At 45.8% G+C, this 25,236-nt stretch overlaps 3 protein-coding genes across 4 annotated transcripts in view; 2 read left to right on the top strand and 1 right to left on the bottom strand.

The window, feature by feature from the left end:
- Positions 1–6,326, top strand: part of LOC135804765 (uncharacterized) — a 26,271-nt gene extending 19,945 nt beyond the window's left edge. For both annotated transcript variants that reach the window (XM_065318720.1, XM_065318722.1), the window contains exons 7-8: positions 4,583–4,748; positions 5,022–6,326. In XM_065318720.1, coding sequence (XP_065174792.1) covers positions 4,583–4,748; positions 5,022–5,176 — 321 coding nt within the window. In that variant the 3' untranslated portion in view covers positions 5,177–6,326. The remainder of the gene's footprint in view (positions 1–4,582; positions 4,749–5,021) is intronic.
- On the bottom strand, positions 44–2,411 carry LOC135804764 (uncharacterized). The gene has a single exon (XM_065318719.1). It carries the CDS (start codon positions 2,340–2,342, stop codon positions 186–188), a length of 2,157 nt encoding a protein of 718 aa, XP_065174791.1. The 5' UTR covers positions 2,343–2,411; the 3' UTR covers positions 44–185.
- Positions 6,327–10,638: 4,312 nt separating the features above from the next.
- LOC135804767 (sorting nexin-6-like) lies at positions 10,639–24,684 on the top strand. The gene is made up of 18 exons (XM_065318723.1): positions 10,639–10,878; positions 10,956–11,000; positions 11,084–11,185; positions 12,885–12,995; positions 13,180–13,246; positions 14,083–14,137; positions 15,858–15,981; positions 16,499–16,594; positions 17,539–17,594; positions 18,444–18,493; positions 18,660–18,735; positions 18,961–19,000; positions 19,304–19,390; positions 20,863–20,958; positions 21,469–21,532; positions 22,320–22,369; positions 22,594–22,629; positions 23,781–24,684. The coding sequence occupies exons 1-18, from the start codon at positions 10,873–10,875 to the stop codon at positions 23,823–23,825; spliced, it is 1,206 nt and encodes a 401-aa protein (XP_065174795.1). The 5' UTR covers positions 10,639–10,872; the 3' UTR covers positions 23,826–24,684.
- Positions 24,685–25,236: the final 552 nt, after the last annotated feature.

Below are 25,236 nucleotides of genomic sequence, written 5' to 3' on the forward strand. Positions count from 1 at the left end.
TAAGAAACGAAATAATATGTGTACAGATTAACAATGAACAATATGCAACACCAGGAGGTTTGCTGTGTGAAAGTTAAAATAAGTAGACACCCAGTGGTACATGCTAATACCAAACTAAACAAACTTATAAGAAACGAAACAATACCTGACATCGGCAGTCGGCACAATCGGCAGTCGGCACACAGCTATTTCCGTCGCAGGAGCGGTACAGGGGCAAAGTGTACAGGTGCATCATGGTATCCAGTATTAGCAGGGTGACACGGTACTGCATGACGTTGGATGGCAAGGGATGCCCGAGCAGATGCAAAATTGGTAGCGGTTAGCCGACCACCAGACGCATGCTTGAGTTGAGAGAAAACGGTCTCGATTGCACTCCCAGTCACACGCACGGGGACGACATAATAGCCTGGATTCCGTGATGTGAAGTCCTTGCAGAACTCCACAAAACCATAGCGAACAACACGTAGTAGGTCCCAGGTCTGCCAAGCCAAGAAGTCCTTCTGCTTTGGATCCGTTGGTTCAAAGCCCGGCTTGGCTTTGAGCAAGCCCTCGAGCCACTGGAGCCAAAATTCGAATCCTGTCACTATTGATGTTATGGGTGCTGACTCTGCACTCCTCACCGGCTCATGCGAAAACACACCTTTCTCAAAGAACCGATTGCAAGCCACGAGATACTCTCTAGTTGCCTTGACATTGACATTGTCGAGGTGGTCAGCGAGGAGGTACTCTGCCAGCTCAGTCAAGAGCTCTTCCTGTTGCATTACTTTGGCTGGCAGCACATTCAGTTTCGTCCATGCATCGCGGAGGACGTGGTTCTTCTTCAGCTTGGGCACTTCCCGTGGGACACCTTTGGAAAAGCGAGCCACTTCACGCTCATACAAATCAAGAATAGTCTGCCATCCAAAGCAGACACCACTGGCAGTTCCAAAGGACTTTGTTCCACCTTGCCGAGACGAATGCAGCGCGTTCACCATGTTCTTCAGCTGGTGTGCAGGACAGACAATGAAGAATAACTTCTGATGGCGCCAGAATGGATGCGAGATGGACGAGTTAATCATATGTCGGTCAGGACTGGACTTCATGCCGAATGCACCACGGACACCCATCATTGATTTGATCACTGATAAGTTGGTGGCAGCACCATCGCAGATCACAGCACATGTCTTGAAGCCAAAATCGTGAAGCAGGCGTAAGGTATCAAGTAGACATGCCAGTATGAATTTGGCGTCCAGAGAAGAATGTGTGGTGAAGTAGGGGCCAAACACGTCAAAGCTGGAGGACATGTCGCGCCACATGAACTGCAGGACATACTCAGTACGCTCGGTTTTCTTCCCTTTCAGCTCTGCAAACACGTCGCACAAACTGACCATATCCTCGTCATTCATGGCTAGGCCGTATACTTCATGGCTTCGCGAATTCCAAAGGATCTTGCTGATGACTTTGACCTCATCAAAGATCATGAGGCCTTCACCAATTGGAGGGAAGTTTTTCTGATGTGCTGCCTTCTTCACGCCATCATACACCTCCTTCTGGAACTTGATGCTGGATTCACAGCGGCCAGGCTTATCTAAGTACGCACTGGTGTAATGCTGCAGGGACCGTATACTCGGCAGCTTGAAGATGCCGAATGACTGCAGCGCCTCGTAAGCAGATCGGCTCCTTGAGAAAACAGCCAAAGCAACTCGGTAGGTGAGCAGACTCCACCTATTCCCATGGGAACCCTGCTCGTTGCTGGACTGGTCTCGCTGCCATTCAGCCTTGTCAGCAGCCCATGCAGCTTGCAACACATCCCGTGCCTCCTCATCACCAGAATCGGTGACGGACCGAAGGTCATTGGGACAGTCGCGCTCGATGATAGAGCATGCAGTGGATAGCTCGGACGACTGCTTCTCTGATAGCATGACCGAGAGATGCTCATACTGAGACAGGTCTCTATTTAGTTGCCGCCGCAGTAGCCGACCTGAACTGATCCTTTCAGTTCTGCTGGAGGGTGACAGATACTGCAGGGGAGTATTTGATGACACAGCCGCTCTGCTTTTCTTCTGCTCCTCGGTGCGGCCAGCTGCTCTATCCCTGAGGACAGACAACTCTTTCTCGAATCGTTTGCAGTTCGTGCACTGTACACTGTCCAGTAGCTGACATTCACGCGGTGCACTCTTGCCAGGCTGAAACACTATTTTGCACTCGCATGAGTCCGCTCGTACAAATGGCAAACTCCACAATCTGAGTTTAGCTGGCTGAAAGCGGATCACACTCCCATAGCGAGTTTCATATTCTTGAATACCTGGGCAATACTTCCAAGTTCGGTTTACCATACGCTCCAAATATGGCTTCAATTCCATAAGGTTCTGTCCACACTGTCCATTCTCCGTGAACCCTCCATATAGGACCTCGAAGACGAAATGACCCCCGGGTTTGACAATAAGTCTGGATAATGGCACTGATAAACTATTGACCGAACACGCAACGGTCCTGGTGGACAATACCTCCACTGTAGAGTCATCTAGTTCACTAATCTTCAGCTCAGCCAGGAAAGAAGAACCAAGGCTTGCTACAAATTTCACCACGTCCACGAATAATCCCCGGGGGCAATTCGCTTAAGATATATTTAGGTGAAGGTTCCACAGCGTCACGTCGATCCATTCCGCCTCGAGTCCATTTACGGAGTTGAAAACCAAAAGAAGCATGGACTACTTGTTTCTTCTTCGCAAAATGTTTCCGTTGAAAAGCCAACCAGGATCCCGGATATCCCTGCACAAAACCTTTGTACCAAGAGTTCAAGAGTCCCGGGGGTTATGCACTCTTGTTTGAACTGCTGGCGCAAACGGACCAAGGGGAAATCGTAAAGAGCTACGCGCTGCGATTCGCATTCGGATTGGCTTCCACCATAGTTTCCAGAAATCGAAAAGGAACAAAAACCAACACGGATGCACGGATTGCGCATGACGTAATGTAGGAATTTCGCCGAGCGCTGGGTCTATGCCCGTTGCACACTCTTGGGGGTTATGAACTCTTGTTTACATTTATCATATATTTAAAGGGGAAGTGCATCGATTTTTCGAGTAGGGTCCAGAAGAAAGACAATTTGATATCGGTTCGAATGGCATATCTCTCGCTTCCATACGATAAGCCAAACTTGCCAAATCGCCAATTGTATGCTCACGTTGCCATAGCGACCAGAGCAGTGATGACGTATGAAAGGCTTAGCTCCTCCACAGAGAAGGTCGATCACTGCAGAAATTGGTCATTTTTCAATTGTCTTATTGTATTCACGATGTGAAAGAAGTGCTGTGTTCAATGCTGTTAGTGTCGTGAACTATTTATCGCCCTTCTCATGCATTTCCCTAGGCTGACTGCGCCTAGGAAATGGTTTCCTCCAGGACAAGATGCTTGGAATTCGCCATCTCTCCTGAGACATTTTCAGCAAACTTTCAAACCTACGACATTATTTCATTCGTCAATCTCCACCACCCGTCGTCTCACCTGGCTTCAGAAGATGTTACGAGAGATAGCAGAGTCGCCAGGAAGCATCACATTCATCTTCAGGAAGTGGAAAGAGCAAACGGCATGGTCCTTGGTTGGGGGAAATGCTGAACGTCTGATTTGCCCCAACCAAGATTTCAGCATTTTGTTCGTCGCTATTTTCGCTTGTCTGCTGGTGTCTCTGCACTCCAGCTTTCTCCTGTCGGTGTCACGTCCCAGTACACAACCGAGAGGACTACTAACAAACAGTTCACTGCACTAACAGCATTGAACACAGCCCTTCTTTCACTTCGTGAATACAATAAACCAATTGAAAATGACCAAATTCTGCAGTGATCGACCTTCTCTGTGGTGGAGCTAAGCCTTTCGTACGTCATCACTGCGCTGGTCGCTATGGTAACGTGAGTATACAATTGGCGATTTGGCAAGTTTGGCTTATCGTATGGAAGCGAGAGATATGCCATTCGAACCGACATCAAATTGTCTTTCTTCTGGACCATACTCGAAAAATCGATGCACTTCCCCTTTAAGGTATCATATTTAGGGTACATGTACATGTATCATATACAGTTGTGGCAAGTGAAATCCAACACTTGGCATAAGGGACTGCACCATGCAGTCTGCAGCCCCTGCAGCCCTGCATACGTACAGTACATGTGTTACATACAACTTTATCTGTTTGATGACAAAACTCGTACTCATCACAGTCAAGGTTCAAAAGGTGCTGGCAAAAATGAATGGGGATTGGATACCAATACTCCTTATGTGTACCATGTTTGTGAACTGTGTGTATCTACACTGTGACCTTTCGATCTGTTTGTGATGCATACGGCTCTGTAGTACAAATTAGGTGCAGTGCATTACATCATTGGTGCCCATTTGTGGCGCTGTCCCCTATGACAAGTGTCGGATTTCACTTGCCACAACTGTATTTATTTAACTGAGTAGTACATTGCCATATATTCAGGGCAGCTGAGTTGACTCTAATGTACTGTCTGTGCCACTGCTCATCCACACTGTTTTCTGGCGAGTCTCCTCAGGTATGTTGTGCACCGTGCATTTGTACTTATAGAGTATGGTGTGGCTGTTGTATGTACAGGTTGACTTCCTGCTAAGTCGTATTGACCGCGCTCGTCCCACTCCATTGCACTCCACCGTCGGTGCTTCAGTCGACTCCTGGCTGAGCTGTTTGAACGAGCTGCAGTCATTGCGGCGGCAACAGCGCCAGAAGCAACCAAAGCGTGGCCATTCCCTGGCTGACTCAGGTTAGTCACCACGGTGTTGGCCCTATTGTGGGGACACATACTGTGCCATGTACTCTTTCTACACGAGTGGAATCATATGGCAACGATGGCGAAACCAATGTTATGGCTTCGACTTAGTTGCTTGGGAATGTGATAGTTATTGTTGCTGTGTAATCTGCCTGTAGTTCACCTGGTTTTGTCATGCAGTGCTTCTATGACCAAGTTACCTACTTCATGTTGTGCAATTCATGCCCACACTTCCGCTGCTACTGTTTCTCTTGCCTTTGCTCTCAGATGCTGCTGACCTGACCCCACTGCTCAAGAAACTCAACGAGCTGTCCGGCGAAGTCCAGTCAGCTCTCTGTGGCGCGGTCAAGTCCAGTTTTGATGACATTGGCCCTCGCACAACTTCGGACGGCCAGACATTCACCCTGCGTGGTGTGCCTTAGTGATTACCAGCGCCGGGCATGCATGGTCAACCTTATCTCAGCTGTGACTGTCACAACAAGCAAGCAAGCGTTCTCCTTCTCCTTTTCTTGCTGGGAGGTAACAGTGGACCCAGCGTCTTCACTTGCGGTGAACATGTGTCGTCAACACTGTTGCGTTCAAGCTCCAATGGCTGCTTACCTATCCAGCTAAATCCTTCCTAGGTCCAGTTACAAGTGCTGTACCTATAGTATTGTTCTCTGTCCGTTGGACCAGCAGACTCATGCGTTGAGCTAGGCAACAACCTGCTTGCCTTCATAGCGGCTAGCTGTTTTGTGGCACGCACATGGTGGCCAGGCAGCGTTTCACTATTGGCACGCATTGTCCCATCACCATTTTTACTCGGCAATGTCAGTCCTGTCCAGGTGCTGAGAGCTATCAAGTGCATCAGCAGTCTTTGCCTCCAAGTTTACAGGCGATAGTGACATACTCGATGCTCCATCGCTCTCCGTCGGGTCTGCTCATGCGCTCTCTGGCCCACGTGTTGGCATTTCTGTGTTTGGTGGTGACGTGCTGCATTTCCAGTGTCTGCTCTTCACCCGGTTATCGCTACAGGTTTGTGCATGGAGCTTGCGAGAGGCGGCCGCCCCGCCCGAGCAACTCCCCTTAGTCTAGCGTGCTGCACGCGCATCCACATCCACGTAAACACGTATGCAATGATATCAGATCTGAATGTGTGTCGACTGCACCTTTGCCCTTGTTCTGCCCGTGATGCTGTTCTAGTTGCTGAGGCGCGCTGTCCCACTACGCGCTGCACTTGCTGCTCTTCGCCATGCATTGCTGAGTACTAGTACATGCAGCATAATGGCACTGCGCTGGCTCTCACAGGTACGACCTAAACCCTGCCACCTGCACTGGAAAATTGGTCTTTTTTTTGTTTCCCTATTATTTCTTCGGTGCATGTCACTCCGTTTTTCTTCTTCTTTAGTTTATACGTTTCGTTTGTTTTCATGTTCACTCGGCATGAGGCACAATACAGTCATCTTACACAACAGTTCAGATATGAATAGTATGTTGCTGTCTTCGAGTAAGCACATCCATCAGAAGGACCGTGGCTTTCCGTAGTACTTGGTGCTGCATGGTATAATCAGATAGCACATGCTTTGAAAATGATTGATCTCCGCCTGTGACTGAGGCAGTGTGGGTGTATGCGTCTGCTCGTCTGCGTGGTGGTGCTGGTGTCGGCCGTGCTGGTGGTACTGCAGTAGCAGTAGTGGTGTGTGTGTGTGTGTGTGTGTGTGTGTGTGTGTGTGTGTGTGTGTGTACATGCGCGTGTATGTGTTTGTGCATGAATGTGTGCACGGGTTCTGCTGTTGTGACTGCGTTCTTTTGTTGTGGGATCATAATTGAGAAATAGATCATAATTATTAATAATTGTCGACGAGGAGACAATAGTCGTAAAATGGCAATAAATAAGATAAATTGTGCACTCATAACAACAGCAAAAATGAAGAAAGTCAAGTTCCATAACGTTTTCTTGTGACTGTCATCAGTGGATCACCGTCACATAAAAATGTAATAACTAAAACACACACTTATATACATGTAGCTAATATGGTTTCAGGTAGAAATACAGCAGCTAACAAGTACAAAAAGCGAAGTTTGCACCTTTGCAATGTGTGAATATAGTGTATGTGAGAAAGGTAGTGGCCGAAGCGTGGGAGACCACGAAAACATCCGCTGCCTATTTCTACACCTAGCACGGCTCACAATTCGGAAACAGAAGCACCGACTACTTCCATGGAGAACGAGCAGACTAATCTGGTTCCCCCCTCGGAAACCGGACCACGGCAAGGGAGGCCGCCGGACGGTCGCTCCTCGACAAACCATGTTGCTACAACGGTAAGAGCGGAAGGGGAACAACTTGAAAACAGAGCAGAACCGAGGAGAAGCAAGAGACTAGCAGAGGCACGACTGAGACAAGTGGAGAACACAAGGCAAGGAGACGCAGGAGGAAGCACAGGCACGGCACAGAACGAATCAAGGAGAGGGAAGCGGTGTCGCGAGGAGATGGAGACTGATGACGACGAATACGCGTGCGATGGGATGGACGGCGGCATTGGAATGGAGGTGGAGGATGAGAGTAGTGATGAGGAGGAGTTTGATGTTGACAAGAGGAAGTCTGCAGTGTACAAGCATTTGGTGTCCAGTCCAGAATGTCGTAAGGTGTTTGACGATTCCTGGTTTAGTGTTATTCGTTGCGCACGTTTCTTCAAGCAATTGCAGGTGTTGGAAGCTGTGTATATTCGTACTCGTGACCCTGTGCTATGTAAACAGAAAGAAAACGTTGTATCACTCACACTCTTCAAGTAATACACACGCACCATTACATTCATTCACACAGTATCACATTCATCTGCCACTACCTTTCTCACATACACTATATTCACACATTGCAAAGGTGCAAACTAAGCTAACAAGTACAAAAAGCGAAGTTACTTCGCTTTTTGTACTTGTTAGCTGCTGTATTTCTACCTGAAACCATATTAGGCCGAGTAAAAAAAATTACTAGATGATCGTCCTTTTTTTTGGAAAAATCGGGGAGGGCGGGAGGATTTTATTTTTATTTTTTTACTTTTTACCCTCTCATGCACACAGTACTCGTACTGCAGTGTACACAACAACATCAAGGTTTTTTTTCTCTTTTTTTCTTTTTTTTTCTTTTTTTCTTTTTCTTTCTTCAGCAGATCGATACTGACGTTGTGATATACTAGTAGTATGTGGTCCATATAGTAAAGAAAGTATTAAACAAAGCGTGCACATGTTTCCTGCATCCGCGATCGGTAAAAAACCAACGATTTCGGCAAAAACTCACGATTTAAAAAATAAAATATTTCTTGGGGCGCTGACAAAAACTGGGGCGGACGGGGACGATCATCTAGCTTTTTTTTTTACTTGGCCTTAGCTACATGTATTATAAGTGTGTGTTTTAGTTATTACATTTTTATGTGACGGCGTTCCACTGATGACAGTCACAAGAAAACGTTATGGAACTTGACTTTCTTCATTTTTGCTGTTGTTATGAGTGCACAATTTATCTTATTTATTGCCATTATTAATAATTATTATTATTATTGTCATCGGGTCTACGTCTCTCAATATATGCAGTTCCATAATGTTGTTTTCGAAGTCGACAGCATGTTATGTATGTGCACAGTAAGTTGTAGTTGTTGTTGTTGTTGTTGAAATTTTATTTTGTATCGCAGACCAAACGGGCAATGGTGCCCTATATTATGATGGCGATAAAGTAATGGCCGAGAGCCAAGGATACAACAAGCAAGCCTCCACGAAAGAGAGAAAAACACAGAAAACACAGACTGCAAATACTCAAAAAGAAAAAAGAGAAAGGGAAAAAAAGAAAAATAAAGAAGAAGAAAGCACAGTTGAGTCACAGTTGAGTCACGACTCCAAGTCCAAGCCTAGATGCTGGCTAACCATAAAAATAAACCTTTAAAAGTCTCTTGAATGATCTATGGCAGGCGAGGGACTTGAACTCTTGGGGCAGGGCGTTCCATAATTTAACAGCAGAAACGAGCGGCCGACAGTCACCAGAGACTCGCCTGGTGGCAGGGACAACATACGCATTTGGATCGTTGATCCGAGTGACGCCTTCAGTCTGGCGACGTAGGCGCTTGGACAGGAGATTACTAATTCTGGCGGTGTGGATACGAAGCATGAGGAGGCGGAGTTTACAGTGGGCGTTTTGGATGATGGGGATGAGGCCTAGACGGGTGTAGATGGGATCTGTGTGGGAGGGGAATGGCTGGTTGGCAACGCAGCGGATACATCGCTTGTCGAGGACCGAAAGCTGATGCCGTTGGTGTGCAGAGAGAACCGAGAAGAAGGCATTAGATCCATACAACATGTCCGGTAGTATTAACGATCTGTAAAATAGCAGGGCTTGTTGCTCAGTTAAGCAGGAGCGAATGGCTCGCAGCGCCGTCAGTTTCTGGGAGGTCTTCCGTGTAATAGTTGCAACTTGAGTCTCCCACCGAAGCTGGGTGTCGAGATGTAGACCTAGATATCGAGCATTTGTGGTCTGAGCTAGGGGATTTCCATTGCATTCTATGTTAAGTAACAAGGGCTGCCTGCGAGACGCATGAAGGGCTAGAACGTGGGTTTTGGAGGGATTTAGTATTAAGCCTCTTTCTTCCAGAAAGTTGGCCAGGTTGGAGACTGAACGGGAGAGGGTTAAATTCAAGAATTCGACGGATTGACTGATGGCGTCTAGCAGGATATCATCAGCAAACAGCTGTGAGTGGGCTGGAGCTGTGATCTGTTCTATTTCCATTGTGTAGATGGAGAACAAAAGAGGACCCAGCACACTTCCCTGAGGAACACCACACTCACAGGGAGAGAGGGCGGACGACTGGCCATTGCTCAGGACGACTCGCTGACGGCGGTCAGTTAGGTAGCTCATGAACCAACTGAGAGCTGTTGAGGTAATACCAAGCTGAAATAGATCTGTAACCAAAATTTGGTGTTTGACCTTATCGAAGGCCTTGCTCATATCGACAAGTACAAGACCTGTATGGCGCTGCTGATCCGCTGCCTCCAAGTATCTGTCTACAGCCAATGTCAGGGCATCTTCTGTGGAGTGAAGTGGGCGATATGCGAACTGGTTTGCGGGGAACAAGGAATTTCCGGAGAGGAACTTACAGAGTCTCGTGTGGACTACCCGTTCTAGGAGTTTGGAAACTATTGGTAATAACGATATCGGTCTATAATTCTTAGCGACAGCTTTGTCGCCTGACTTGAAGAGGGGACGAACATCCGCAATCTTCAGAGATGCAGGAACAACACCAGAAGCCAGAGATGCATTGATTAGTATGGTGAGGGACGGTGCAAGGACAGGAGAACAGTGTTTGAGGATTGCAGCTGGAACCTGGTCGCTGCCTGCAGCTTTGCGCACGTCGATGTTGGAGAGCAGCTTAGCGATCTCTTGCACACTTGCTGGAGCAAATTCTTCGAGGCATTCCTTCTTCGTGGGACCCAATGGGGCTGAGAGACGTAGTGGTCTAGTTGGGTGGGGGGGGGGGGTAGTCTGAACCAGACTTGTGGCTGTGTGCCTCACCACTCAAAAGCTACTACAATCCTAGTTCATACAGTAGAAAGTAAGTAACAGCAACTGTTACTACTACAGTACTGAGTACTAGCAGTAAGTTGGTTGCATGCAAGTCTCCCTGGCCTGCATCATACATGCTGCATGCCATGCGCCCCTCCCTCTTCTCTTGTCCCTTTCTTGTCTTGACCTTCTCTGCAAAAAAAGAAAGAGAAAAAGAGTGGTAGACCAGTCGAGCTTCGAGTTCGGCCCTCGGCTTCACCAGTACAGTGTTCACGACACAAGCCTGTCACCGCTCGAGCGCTCGCAGATACCTGCGCTATGCATGGTCGATCGACAGCTTGGTCAGTGCAGTGGCGATAGTGCTATGAGCCTATGACGCTGCATGCAGAACAATCTCTGCAAGTCGTCATCGTCGGAGGAACTCTGTGTCATCCTCCGTCGTTGTTGAAGGGACGAAACTAACCTGGTGTGAGCCTACTGATCTTGGACTATTCAAGTGTAGCTGTAGGGGTAGTACCGGTGTCTTTCTCATTGGCGGGAGAACTATTTTCTTCGTGGACTCCACTGTTCCAGCGTCCTTTTTTTCTCGGCACGATGATGGTTCGTTTAGATTTTGTTTTGAAAAAAATTGTTATTGCTCAACTAAATAAATCGTCCATGGGCATTGTTGTCTGCAGGAAGACGATCCCGCGCTAGGTGAGCCTTCACCTTCTTCTAATCCGGTACGTATTGTCAGTTGCAGTAAGGCTCTGGAGCTGGCTATGTTCCAATGTATCTGTTCTGTTATATAATTATTTTTGCACAGGCCACGTCGAACATCGATCTTTCAACAGACACATCGTTGGTCGTTGATATCTCAGACGCCCTCAGTGAGCATGAAAAAGTCAAGTTCACCGTACACACGAAGGTACTACACATCAATTGTGATTGTGAACCTTGAATTTCTTCATTCACACCACCACACGAATATTATTGTGCAAGGCTCTCACAATCACAGTTTCAGCATGAAAAGAAGAAAAAACATCTTACTTTACGAAATAATAAATACCTAAATAACATAATGCCATCAAGCTGGCCCGTAATGAACCCGGCACATGATTGTATACATCAATACGAATGAACGTGTGGAACGCACTGCATGTGTCCATGAGTCAGTTACGATTTTTTTTTTAATTTCGGCCAGTCGGCTACTAGTACTATCATTTCGTCTTGGGGGTTAGACAAGGGGAAGTAGCCATGTAGGGGCGTTAGCCCGCCTTTCGGCACCGGGAGTTGCAGCTCGCTCGACTTGACTCTACTGAGTGCAGAGGACCCACACCTTGATCTGGTGAGCTGCGTCGTGGGGATTTTGCAGTCAGATGTGCGACGACGATTTTAATGTGACAGTACAGAACCAGCCGATTTGTACGATATACATTTACTACCATAGCTAATCTGTATATGCATGAACCACTCATGTACCACCCTTGGAGCAGAGAAATAGCAACTGGCGAAAAGCCCACTCTTGCGAAGGAAAATCGACATCTCACTAGCAAATACACGTATACCTGGCTGGTATCTTGTTGACCCGTAGCTCACACTACCTACCAAGACGTTTCAAAGAACGGCTTGGTGGTTTGGAAACTTCAGCGCTACATACAATTGGCATTTCACGATTTTCGCGTTCATTTTGACAGTGGTTCATTTTCAACTTGCACTACAGTACATGTAATGCCAGCATGTCCCCAAAGCCGCATTCATTAGTGATTCAATTACTTGGGCATTTTGTTTTGGTGGCTAATATAGCCCGAATTAATTAGCTGCCAAATTATTGCATTTTACAGTGGTCTGTATTATTAAATGTACAGTCTACTCCTGATATAACGAACACCATGGTGCAGGAGAATTATTATACTAGGCCGAAGTTCTTTAGAACAGAAATGTACTCATTCCACACAAGCAACACGTCATGACTGATATGTGGCCTATTACTGTATGAGTGCACTTAGGTATCATACGGCCCTACAAGAAAAGGTTCATTACAAAGTGTCACCTTTGTAAGGGTTCAAACAGGGACAGGGACAATGGTTCGCTACTGTAAGACATGTTATTATAACGAGTCGCAAATTTAACGATTGTCCAAAATTCATAGGTTAACGAGAAGATATGTTAACGATCTTGCAGTATTCTGCCATATCCACACACAGCATATATGAAGCAGTACGGCCTCAACGGATCTTATTATAACGAAGAAATGTCATCCGTTAAAACGTTAGATTTGCTTCCTCGTTCTATATACATGTCTTACAGTATATCAAGAAATTACTATGGTAGTTTAACTAGTTTTATACGGGTTCGTTTTAAGTGGAGCCGACTGTATGTATTTGTTGTCGCGAATGATCAACACTGCCACGTGTGCACGCGCATGTGTGTGTGTGTGTGTGAAGGGGAGAGGTTGTCAAGTCAGTCAGCAGATGGACCTAGCATGATGAAAACAATCCTTCATTCCAAGTATATCCATGGTTTGAGATCTGTTATTTACTGTAAGAAGGTTTTCTTGGGCATTTCCCCTTTTCAATTCCGTCAGAATTCACGTTTGAAATTAATCTGGTTTGATTGTGTTGCAGACAACTCTACCCGAGTTTCGCCAGAGTGAGTTCTCCGTTGTTCGTGAGCATGAAGAATTTGTCTGGCTCCATGATCGCTATGTCGAGAATGAAGAGTATGCTGGTATCGTGGTACGTAGCTCTTGTGTAGCTCCTATGTTACGTCTGTAAATGTTGTATGTGCTGTAGCTCTACAAAGGCCAAGTTGTTGTAGTGTTGTTGTTATTGTGGTTGGCGGCGGCAGCCTCTATTCATCGTTTGCAAGTTCCAGTGTGTGATTTTCTCACTCTCTATCCTCTCACCCAACGTGTTGTAGATTCCACCTGCACCGCCGCGTCCAGATTTTGATGAGTCGCGCGATAAGCTGTACCGCTTGGGCCAAAGTAAGTACAGCATCAGTGTGTAAGGTATTCACAGTGTGTTGCTAAAGGGATGACCATGAGAGTTTTCCAGAGTATTCAAATTTGGTTTGAGGTTCTAGGGAGAGAAGAAACACACGGTAACACGGTGGCCCTGTTCCGGTGTTAGGAGCGGTGTTACCATGACGATGGTCGCCATTTTCTGATATGAATTTATCGTAATAACGCACATATAAGCACATGCGCTTATAAGTGAATTTTTGCTACGAATCCAATTTTCAAAAATGAATTTTTTTACCTAAACGCGCATGCGCGATCAGAGTTCGTTTGCCAGAGTCTTTGTGTTTGACTAGGTCTTGTAGTGTCAGTTTCATGGTTCCGGTATGCTGTTTGCAGACGTTTGGTAGTGCTTTGCCAATAGGAGCATGCGCTTATAAGTGAGAGTGCGCTTATATACGAATACAGGCACAAGCGCCTATATGTGCGGTACTATAGTATGAGCGAAAAAATGTGGGCCTAGCGTTTTGCTGGTTTTGTTTTGGAAAGATATAATTTCGTGGTGCGTGGCATACACTCACCTCCTATCGCTTTAGGCACTGCAACTATGCCTTTGAGAGTGATGGCGTTCTTGCAGATGCAGAAGAGCCGTTCTGGCTATCGTGCGAGCTGTAAAAGTTGTTATTTGTCATTGTGTACGCAATTCCCTGCTACACAGCAAATCACCTGTTCTTCTTTCCGAGTAGTTTCCCCTCTCTCTCGCTCTTGTAAGTATTATCAAACACGCAAGGAAAGCTGTCGAGATACCACTTGATCATTGATATCTTTGATGTCGCTCTGCATGTTTTGTTTTGTTTTTACAGGTGAAGGTCAGATGACCAAGGCAGAATTTCAAAAGATGAAGGCTGAACTTGAGGCGTATGTTTTTGTTGACACTCTACAGTTTTGACACCTCTCTTCTCTCTCTCTCTCTCTCTCTCTCTCTCTCTCTCTCTCTCTCTCTCTCTCTCTCTCTCTCTCTCTCTCTCTCTCTCTCTCTCTCTCTCTCTCTCTCTCTCTCTCTCTCTCTCTCTCTCTCTCTCTCTCTCTCTCTCTCTCTCTCTCTCTCTCTCTCTCTCTCTCTCTCTCTCTCTCTCTCTCTCTCTCCCCTTTCTGTGGTACCGGTAGTGGTATTTGGTCCTGTAACACCTTCTTCTTTCATAGTGTTGGTAAGCAGTAAGATCTACTTGGTCTGACTTATTAAAATGTGCGTTTCGCTTCGAACGTGAACCAAACAAATACAAATAATCTCAGGACGGAATAAACTTTACAGCGACCTAACACTATCCTTCAGTTGTCAATTTGTGATGTTGAAGAAGAAATGGCTTCAACTCCAACGGAGGCAGCGGCTCGGGATCCTAGTCGACTCGAGAATTGTGCGTCCAAATTTTGTCGTCAGAGGACTCCTGTTGCTTCTCGCGCAACACAGAGAACACCCCGCTGCGATGGGGGATTGTCACAGAGTACCAGAACCTCCTGGGCGATCGTTCTCGAGTGCCTCCTGGCGGATTGAAATCGCTGCAATCGCTGTTTCCTTGGCAGAATTTCAGCAAACGCGTCATCATCCAGAAACTCGTACAGAAAGCACCAGCATCGCTCTGTCCAGTTTGCTGAACTCTCTTGCAGTCGTTCATGATGTGGCGACCGACGAATCAAGATCACAGAAGAGATCGTTGAAAAGTTGATCGAGATAAATAACCGGCCTTGAGGTCGACTTTTAGGCGACAACCTGGCTGGAAAACTGAAGCGCAGAAAGAGTGAATTATCCGGCGGATACGGTGCGGAGTCCTCGGAGCCGCGATCGCGATGCGTCACAAGATCGCCAGTCTCCGGGGCCAGTGGATTCGTGAAACAGGCAGGCAAGAGCACGCGTACGCATGGTGTGACTGCATGACATGTCGACACAGATCAGACTAGACTCATGATCAGTAGACCTACGCGCGCGGTACACGGTGGTCAGAAGTTATTTTTATGCGTGGTGGTTTACTTGTTCGCCTCATTTGAAGGTGTCGTGGGAGCTTCAAGCGAAAACACCTACAGCCACCATTCTGGTAGTCGTACTGCACGAGGAGGAGGCGAAGTCGATCGTCTAAATCGTGCCTATGGAGTGAAAAAATTCAAAGAAGCGCAGTGTAGCTTGGAGGAGATGAAAAAAATGTCGACGTTTTGCAGGTTGACGCACTTGCAGATGCGCCCTGAGACACCAGCAGCGATGAAAACTAGAAGGCCAGGCCAAGAAATGACACAGTAGTTATCTATCTACCGTCTCTTGGTTGATTTTTTAGTACAGGTGCTCCTTTGTACATATGCTTGAGTTTTGAAGTGAAGCGCACATTTTAATAAATCGGACCAAGTATGATAAGCACCCATTGCAGTAAGAGGCGATTTACACGACGCCAGTGCATCCAGCCGAGAAGTGAAGCTCGTGATCCCGAGAGTTTGCCAGGAAAACGAAAATCAATTCACACGGCAGGATGCACTCACGGTACCTGTAGTACAAAACAGTCCACGAAATACCACGCAATGTTTTCTGTACTTGGGTACTGAAAATAGATTTGACTTTCTCTCTGCTGTGCCTTTCCTGCTTTCTGTGTGGCAGTGAGTACCTCGCCGAGTTCAAGAAGACAGTAGCCATGCACGAGGTGTTCTTGTCTCGGATTGCTGGCCATGCACGCCTGCGCAACGAGCATAACTTCCGTGTGTTCCTTGAGTACAAGGATGAGGTGAGGGCTGTTTTTTTTTGGGGGGGGGGGGGGGGGGTTCTACGTGCATAGCTGTCATCATGGACATTTGAAATGTTCGCTTTTAGTGCCAGACCACAACCCATCAGAAGTTGCACGCTGTTGGGAGTTTTGCACTCTTGGTTATATCTGTGTCACAAAGTAGAATGCTGGAATAAGACCACGTCCTCTAAAAGCCAAGTCTACTGTAGAGCACATATTAGAATTTGCTAGGATTTAATTTCGCTGGCTAGATTTATATGATCTATTCCCCACTATTGTACCCTAAACTTTTTCAGGCAAGATATACAAACTGCAATGTGACATAACACCTTTAGGGATGCGCCTCTGACACTTCAAAATCTGGTGCGGTGCATGACTGACCCTGGGCAGAGAGCTAGCCTGACTGTCTCGTTCACTGATGTACAGCTATGCAGGGAGAATGCATAGGTGCGAAATCCATCGTGTTTGTCTGTCTGACACCACACTCGACTGTTTCGTTGTAACTTGTCTGCTGCAGCTGCAAGTGCGTGGCAAGAACAAGAAGGAGCGTCTTGGTGGGTTGTTCAAGAACCTGGGAAAGACCGTAGATGAAGCAATGTTGGCTAACTACAAAGTGAGTACTGATGCTAGAGTTTACCAGGCACACAAAAATGACTTGTTGATATCCATTTTGATTTGGTGTATTGTATCTTGATATTGGCCGCGAAACTGGCCAGACGATCGGCAAACCTACTTGTATTCCGGGGGCGGGGAGTACCCAAGAGTGTATAACTCTTTGGGGTTTCCTACGGCAAAATTTCACATCACGTGTTCCAAGTACGCGTTGTTCTGCTTCAAAATATGTTCATATACAGTGGGTACCAGCGTTTGCGCAGTCCGAATGTATCTGCCTTGATCATGTTGAAAAGTTGCATAAGCTGAGTGGGCTGCGGTCAGGGAGTGCTATTTTTAATACCAGGACTCCATTATTGCAACAATCTCTCCTCCCCTTCTCCTCCATGCGCTTTCAGCCAACGCGTTGCTATTATCAAGAGTACTACAGTCCATTTCAAAACTATAGACGCGCAGTGTTTTTGAAATATTTCAAATTTGGCTGGAACTTTTTGAAAATAGTTTTCGGATTACTGCTCAGGTCCGCTCCACAATTACTCTCATTATAGTTTCTAAACGATTTGATAACAGACGCCCAATTTGGAAAAAATTATGCACAAAGTGATCACAGATTTTATGTGGTGTAGATGCTGGCATAACGGTTTTTGCCTAGGTACGCGTCTATAGTTTTGAAATGGACTGTAGTACATAACCCCCAATGCTAACTAAAACAGTTTGGAACATGCAACGTGAACACTACAACGTCTGATGTGACTTTTTGCCTTTGTCTGACCCCATAATAAAACCCATGCAGAGTTGCACACTCAGGAGGATATTTTTGTAGTGGCAGAATACTTTGTAGTACTGTGCCCGAATGGCGGCATGCACCTCTCCGGTTACATGGCTCTTGGCCTCAAACAATTGCCCCTATTGTTTTGTCATGATTTCTACGCTGTTATCCTGTAGGATGTGGATGAGTCGTTTGAGAAAGAGAAGACCTTTTTGTCGGCCTACCATGTCAAGTAAGCATGGTGTTCTGTGTTGTGCTTCAGATTCCAAAATTCTTGTTGCTGCTCAGATTCAGACTTTTTTCTCCGCACTCTTCAGCATGCCACCTGCTTGCTGAAACGTGATGAAAACAGGACGAGAGTGATCCAACCACGCCGCCCCCTCCAGCCGGACCACCTCCAACGGCGGTGCTACACACCTGAACTAACACACCAAAGAGTAAAGACAAACGAATTAAAAAGACAGAAAGGAAGATCACACATGGGTATGTGGTGGACGTGGAACTAATTCACAGACAGGAAGACGAAAGTATAAATGCTACCAGTTCGGGCAAAACAACGTTATGGCGAATGGAATCGGGTGTGGAAACCTTCCAAAGCATCCAAGAGAAGTACAGAATGTCAAGCTTCAGGGTAAAGACAACCCATGCGAAATAGTATCTGGAGGGGGACGTATCAAGAGGTGCAATGTAGTGCAATTGGTGTGATACAGTGAGCTGTAAAGCAGCACGTGGGGAAAGAAATAAGCACAGCGAGTTGTCTGTTTAGTATTCAAGTGTGTTCACACGTACACTGATTATCAGTAAGGTAACCTCTTCCGTGCAACATAGAACGCAGCCGATGAACATCCCGAGTCAGCTGTCAGGCCAGGGCCTCGAGGGAGCCAGCACCGGCGTGCAATGATGTGATCAACAGAGGAGAGTAATCCAGGGCAAACCTTACATGGGTTCTAGTTCATTCATATACTTCAAAAGTAGGTACACGTGAAAGGTCATTTCCACTTACTACAGAGTACAGTACGTTCACTGGCATTTGTTGAGACATTGATCAGTTTGGTTTGTTTCCACGCTGGTTATTGTGCAGGGTTAAGGATGCCACTCGATTTGCTGACAGGATGACACGTTCTCATAAGGGTAAGATATCCGCTGCGCAGCGGTGTTCACTACTTGCCATTCATTGCTTTTTTGCAGCCTGGCTCTTTTTTTTCTCTCTCTATTTATGTATCATCTATTTCTCGCTCCGAATCTCTCTTCGTATCCGTCTCTCTGATGATGGCTTTGCATGGCATGTCTTTTGCAGGTGTTGCAGATTGCCATATTCCCATTGCCATTTGTCTACATCAGCTTGGAACAAGCGATCCCACTGAGCTGAGCAAGTAAGTTTAACACCTTTGCTTAGGAGTGGACCATGCCCCAGACTGCTGTGTTGCCCCGTGAAGTACAAGCTCGTAGACCACCTTTTCCCCAGTAGATGTGCCATGCTTTATCTTGTACTGCATTTCTACTTTTTCCCATGGTCTCTGGAGTGGTGGGATGACTTGCACGCTGCTGCTGCTACTGCTTATACTCCACTATCTCTGTTATCCTGTGTGTCTCCATAGGTTCTTGACAAAGATTGGTGAAACGTTTGAACGGGCACGGGTAGGTGTTTAGGTACTACTAGTACTACATGTAGTACCATTCTAGCTTTGCATGGTTTGGTGTTGATCAGTGTGTGTTTTGAGCAAGTTGCATGGCTGCCACTTCTCGATGTCAGCACATGTAATAGCACTGGAAGTGAAATAACTTTCTCCGTGTAAGCCTACACTGGAAATCCTCTGCATGCCGAGCTGCTAGTAGTGTGGTTCTTTGGCGATGTTGACATTCAGTCACAAAACATTATAATTACTGGCACATTGAGAAAGTTCTTTTCTCTTTTCTTTGCTCTTTTTTGCTGCTGCTTAGAAACTTGAAGGCCGTGTTTCGTCCGATTGTGATCTAAAACTATCGGATACGCTACGTTACTATGAGCGGGACTCTCAGGCTGCACTGGTAAGGCGCTAGTCTTGTCTTTTCTTGCGTTCAACCCTTCCTTGGCACTGTTCCTGTACATAGCCTTTGTGTTGTGTTCATGCCATATCACCACCCTAACCGTTATGGCCGATTCCTGTTGATCGTTGGTGTGTTTGCCAAACCTCTATACACGAGTCTTTTTTGTGGGCATCCCCCACCCCCCCCCCCCCCCCCCCTTCTGCCAGGCATGGTGTACAGTAAGTATCGTTTATAAAGTGACCGGATATAATGATATACCGGTTATAGTGATAGAACACATCAAAATCAAATCAGAAAAAATATCACTATATACACTATTATCGGCTATACCGATATATCGCTTATTGTGATGGACTTCAGGAAGCAAACCATATCAAATGTACAGGAAAATATCGCATATAATGATCAAGAGTGATGATCACAAATGTCCGTTTCTGGCTGTGCTACCCCTCGCAATGTGCTCCCTTTGTATGCTCTTGTCCGTTTCTGTATGCACATGTCCTTTTCTGGCTGCGCTACCCCTCGCTCCCTTTGTATGGTCTTGTCCTTTTCTGTATCTTTCTGCATGCTCTTGTCCGTTTCTGGCTGTGTTGCCTCTAGGCCTCCGCGGAATGTGCCGGCATAATTTCGGGAATTATCGGTGTGATTTTTAAAACGGGAATTCTTGGCAATTTTTGTGGAATAATCGGTAACATTTGAGCAATGCCCCCCTTTTTCAATTTTTTTCCATTTATAACACCCTGATTTGTACCAAAAAGCTTGTGATCCTGAAGTTGATCGCCCGGTATTTCAAAAAAGAAAGAAAAAAAGCTGAGTTTCACGCGAACCGTGATATTTTTTGCCCGTACAAATGGCAAAAAAACCCGTACGCGGTACGGTATCTGCAAAAAGGGAAGAAAAAAGCATTATTGTGAGAGTTATTGGTGGAATTACAGGAATAATCGGTCGAAATTTTGAGCAATGCTCAAAAGAATTATCGGTAAAAATACGAGCATATTCCGCGGAGGCCTAGTTGCCTCTCACGATGATGTTGCCAACTCACGTACACAGCCACTCATGTCTATTTCTGGCTCTACGCAACTCGTTGGACACCGAGTAGATCTACGTGAGTACGGATCCAGCTCAGGCTTTTTTTTGGAGAACACGCTGAAGAAGCAGCCATGCCACATGATGTATCGAAGTTCTAGTACATGTACAGTCTGTACTCGTACTGCACTGCCATGCACTGCTCTGTGTCATGCACCGGTACACAGTCCGCGGAGCATGCATGCACTTTCAGCATGCTTTTTCCAGCGTGTACGCATCATTTCATGTGCAGTCATGTGCCATGTGTCGGTCAAACATGCAAATCGGCTATAGTGATGCACCGGATATAGTGATAAATTTTCGAAAATCAAAGGGGCACGTTATATCCGATATTTACTGTACTTTCCTTCAGCATAGTTTGTCTCTGTTGTCGTTTTTCATCCCAGGATCTGCTTTACCGCCGCACTCGCAGTCTCGCCAACCTCGAGAAGTCCAACAATGCCCTCACCAAGGCAAGGACGAAGGGCAAGGGAGTAGCGGAGGTAGGTGTTGAGCTTTTCTGTGAGCTTTGCAAGTACGTTTGCCCCTGTCTGTGTGATTGTGTGTCTGTTTGTTGGCTGTCGATGGCTAGTTTTCTTGGGGAAATGACCCTAGCCAGTGCCATGTTGTAGCTGATTTGTAATGTTATGTTGTATTACCGGTATGCGTGTAAAACCATGTGCTGTTGAAGAATCCTGAATGGAGAGATCGGTATCATATCGACCTACAGTTGTGCTCGGTGAAGTCCGACCCAAAGTGCATATCTGGCACCCTCAACTTGCACGGCCCTTGACGCCCTGTGAGTGGTACGAATGCCGCTGGATGTACACATGTGCCAGTACAGTGATGTAATCTGAACTGGTCCGGGGCGCCAGTTTTGCACTTTGGGTCGGATTTCAGTGAGCGCAACTGTATATAGTTTTTTTCTCCTTCAGCTCTTCATTGCCTTAGTAGTTCATTGTCTGCATATACCTTATTCTCTGGTGCTGATGCTGGTGTTATTTTGCGGTCAGGCTGAGGCCGCTCAGAAGCTGTGTGAGGAGAAATTCAACCACCTCTCTGAAATTGGAAAGCAAGGTATGTGTCTGTTTTTGCCTGAATGCTCGTGCACGCACGAACGCGCATGTATGTGAGTGTGTGTAGGATGTGTGTATGGGGGTCATATGCATGTGTTGAATGAAAACTTGGATAACAACGGTCAACCATGTTTCCCCTACCATTGTACAGGTGCCCTTTTGCCCCCAGAATATTGTGTACAGAATAGTATTGCCATAGAATATTCAGTACATGTACTGTAACTTGGGAGTCTTTTGTAGCTTGCAAGTTTTGCATTTTCAAGAACACTGGTTCACAATGCTATTTTGTCCGATTTCACCTCTTCAGTTAGATTGAGTAGTGCCTGTGTCTGCACCACAATGCACGTAGCAATTAGCAGTGGTTCTAATTTCCAGATGCGCGTTTATCGCGAATGAAACTAACGGCGTTGGATCACTCGCAAACGTTTCATAGAGTTCAATTTTCGTGGCACGAATAATCCACTGATTATTTGCTGGATACTGTAAGACATGAATATATAACGAGGAAGCAAATCTAACGTTTTAACGGATGACATTTCTTCGTTATAATAAGATCCGTTGAGGCCGTGCTGCTTCATATATGCTGTGTATGGATACGGCAGAATACTGCAAGATCGTTAACATATCTTCTCGTTAACCTATGAATTTTGGACGATCGTTAAATTTGCGACTCGTTATAATAACATGTCTTACAGTATGTTGAAAGGTCTATTATAAAATACTTTTTCACTGTTAAGGTGTATTTCTTGCTCGTCTTATTCTTCTTCTATGCTGTCACTTGCTTTCAGAACTTGGCAACTTCAAGGCTCGCCGGCTGACGCAGTTCCGTAAAAACATGGTAATGCAAATATTGATGCTACATTGTGTGTCCAGTTTTGCACGTAGCGTGGCATGTAGCGTGTCAATTTAGCTGCACTGTTGCTGCATATGGAGTCTTGTTTCCCCGGCATTGTGCATTCTTCCAGTGTTTTGCTAACTGCAGTCTTGTTGGGTGGTATGCGTGTCTGTGTTGCCGGTGTGCACGTTTGCATCTGCTTGTGTTCATGTTCTTGCTTCCACCAGACTGAGCTTGCTGAGTTGCAAATCAAGCATGCCAAGGTAAATGTTTTTCCTCTTCCATTGAGACCTTGCTTATAGGTTAACCCCAGTCCTGATACAAGGCTTTTTTTATTAATCTGTACTTGCCTCCTTCGATAAAGCACTATTACTTTGTGTTGATTGGTAAAGGTCAGATTTGAATTGACTATGCGATGGTACCAAAACTGTGGAATAATGATTTTTCACTGCAATGTTTGTTAGCTTTGACGAGACGGTTTGTGCCGTCCAGAGTGCATGAGAAGGCCAGTGAACCCGGCACCTGAAAGCAGAAACACTCCTTGCTGAAGAAGACACACATGTTTGTCGGTGGTCCCTTCTCTTTAGTTGAGTTTGAGTAGGCTTATCTTCTCTTTGCTGTAAACCACCATTTAACCCTGGGATGCCATGGATTTCACAAAGTACACTGTTGCATCGGAAAACTGAGCCCGTTGATTTCTTTGTAGGTACTTCGATTGTGAGATTCTCTCAAAGTTTCGCTGAGTTACAAACCACTTTGGCCCTTCTATCACAAAGAAATGATGTTTCCTCTGTTCTCAGCTGTTCTCTCGCCTGCATTTGCCCGAGAAATGATATTCGTCTGGGAAATGCATACTGTAAAGCATGTAATTTTAGGTGCATTAAGATTTCGGTGCCAGGGACCTGCCAGGTTTCAGGTGTAATGCAGAACTAGTTGACCAGCTTTCCCTTCACATACAGTGCACACTGTAGTGCCTTTTAGGTATAATTTAAATTTAGGTGCTTGTTTTCTCTACCGAAATCGCCGAAGTTAAAGTCACACCGAGAATAACATGTTTTACAGTACTGTACAGGCAGAAAATTTCGTCCAACTCCAAAGAAAGGGATTTCGTCCGGTTGAAAGTTTAGTCCATGGACTATAACAGTGTATTGAAACGCTGGACAAATCGACATTCGTCCGGCACTTAATTTAGTTCCAAAGCTCCTTGGACGAAAAAGACGAAATAAAATTCCAGACGAATATTTCTGCTTGTACAGTATCCACTTTGCTGTAGGTACCGGTATGCATAATGTGGTCTCGAAATTCGGAAAGCATCCGAATATGTTTGTGCCATGTCTGTACACCCGTTAGTAGGGCCGTTACTCATCCCATGTGCTGTTGTGTCTCCCTATGTGATTCTCGGCTTTCCCTCCAGGCTCAGTTGAAGCTTCTCCGCGAAGTGTCGGAGGCCCTACAGTAACCCCCCGGCCATGCAACAATGCGGTTGCTGCTCTGATGCGGTTCAATGCACCAGTATACACTGCTTTGCTCATGACTGTTGCGACTAGCTTGTTCTCCAGGTGCTGATGCTTGGGGCAAATATTGTGTTAATATTGCTATCAGTTGTCCCATGCCTTGTGCGTGTTCCGTGTGTTCGGGAATGTTGAATGTTTGCACGCCACACCCCTGCTCAAGTGCACATCGATAGCCTTTTTTTGGTCACACTTTTACTACTTGTTTTCATGCAGTCAACCAAGCACTCAGCCTAGTGCATCAATGAAAACTCTTTTTTTCGAATGCGGCTTTCCGGTTGCTTGTCTCTGTTATGTGTAGATGTGTTGGTTGAATTGTTCAATTGGTATATCTTTCTGTGCTGTTTTCTGTCATTCGGAAACCTGCTGACTGTGCTGCAGAGTTTGTTCAATTTTTATCCATCTTGCTAAATTTGCTATGTTCTACAATACTCGAAAAAATTCCAATAACTTTATTTCTCATCGTCGCCCATGAAATTCGTCGAAACTTTTTTTTCTTTTTTTTAATGTGCCGTGCTGTTGTCCTGCGTCGTCTACTAGACTGTTCCCAGCTGCATGTTGGAATAATGCCAATGATTTTATTTGCACACTCTGTTTTCAGCATGCAAGCACTTATTTGAAGAGTTCATTAGAGGAGAGAAAGGAAAATCCCATTCTTCTTTTTTCTGCAGGAACTTTCCCAATCATTCTTGTTTTAGGTGGCTGTTATCCTGCCGATAGCAAACAGTTTGCATTGAAATTATAGTTCAATCTGACAATTATCTTTTGCCAAAGCGCTGGTTCGAATTTCGTATGCAGTGTATTCCACTTCTCTCTTTGTCTTTGTGCTTGTTTTGTACATGCACAGCCTTTGTACGATGCATGCAAGTTTGTGGCACCGCTTCACCTGCCCGGTATGTTATCAAGTCCCAGCAATGGGTCGTACGAGTCCCTGGCTATTACAGTCTGTATCGGCTATAGAGTGACCGGATATAAGAATATATCGGCTACAGTGATATTGGTACGAAATATCAAAAGCAAAAACGTATTTTATCCAGGACAAATATCACTTTGAAGAAGGGCTGAGGCTTCCTGCAGCTTCATCTGTGAAAAGAATTCGGGTGGACACACCCATTCCCATAGCGCTGCACATCACATCCGAACCAGTTCCGTTATTTTTTACAACGTTTCGGCACTTGGCCTGACGATGGCCAAGTGCCGAAACGTTGTAAAAAATAACGGAACTGGTTCGGATGTGATGTGCAGCGCTATGGGAATGGGTGTGTCCACCCGAATTCTTTTCACAAATATCACTATAACCAAGAGTACATAACCCCCCAGAGTGTGCAACTCCCACATACCCTGTTGTCCCGACAGAAT

This window comes from Sycon ciliatum, chromosome 1 (genome assembly GCF_964019385.1).
Source record: "Sycon ciliatum chromosome 1, ocSycCili1.1, whole genome shotgun sequence".
Classification (NCBI taxonomy): Eukaryota; Metazoa; Porifera; class Calcarea; order Leucosolenida; family Sycettidae; genus Sycon; species Sycon ciliatum.

Coding starts and splice junctions, on each gene's coding strand:
- LOC135804764 (XM_065318719.1), bottom strand. CDS start 2,342: ATGGAATTGAAGCCATATTTGGAGCGTATGGTAAACCGAACTTGGAAG.
- LOC135804767 (XM_065318723.1), top strand. Junction 18,736..18,960: donor GATCCCACTGAGCTGAGCAA/GTAAGTTTAACA, acceptor GTGTCTCCATAG/GTTCTTGACAAAGATTGGTG. Junction 19,391..20,862: donor GGGACTCTCAGGCTGCACTG/GTAAGGCGCTAG, acceptor TTTTCATCCCAG/GATCTGCTTTACCGCCGCAC.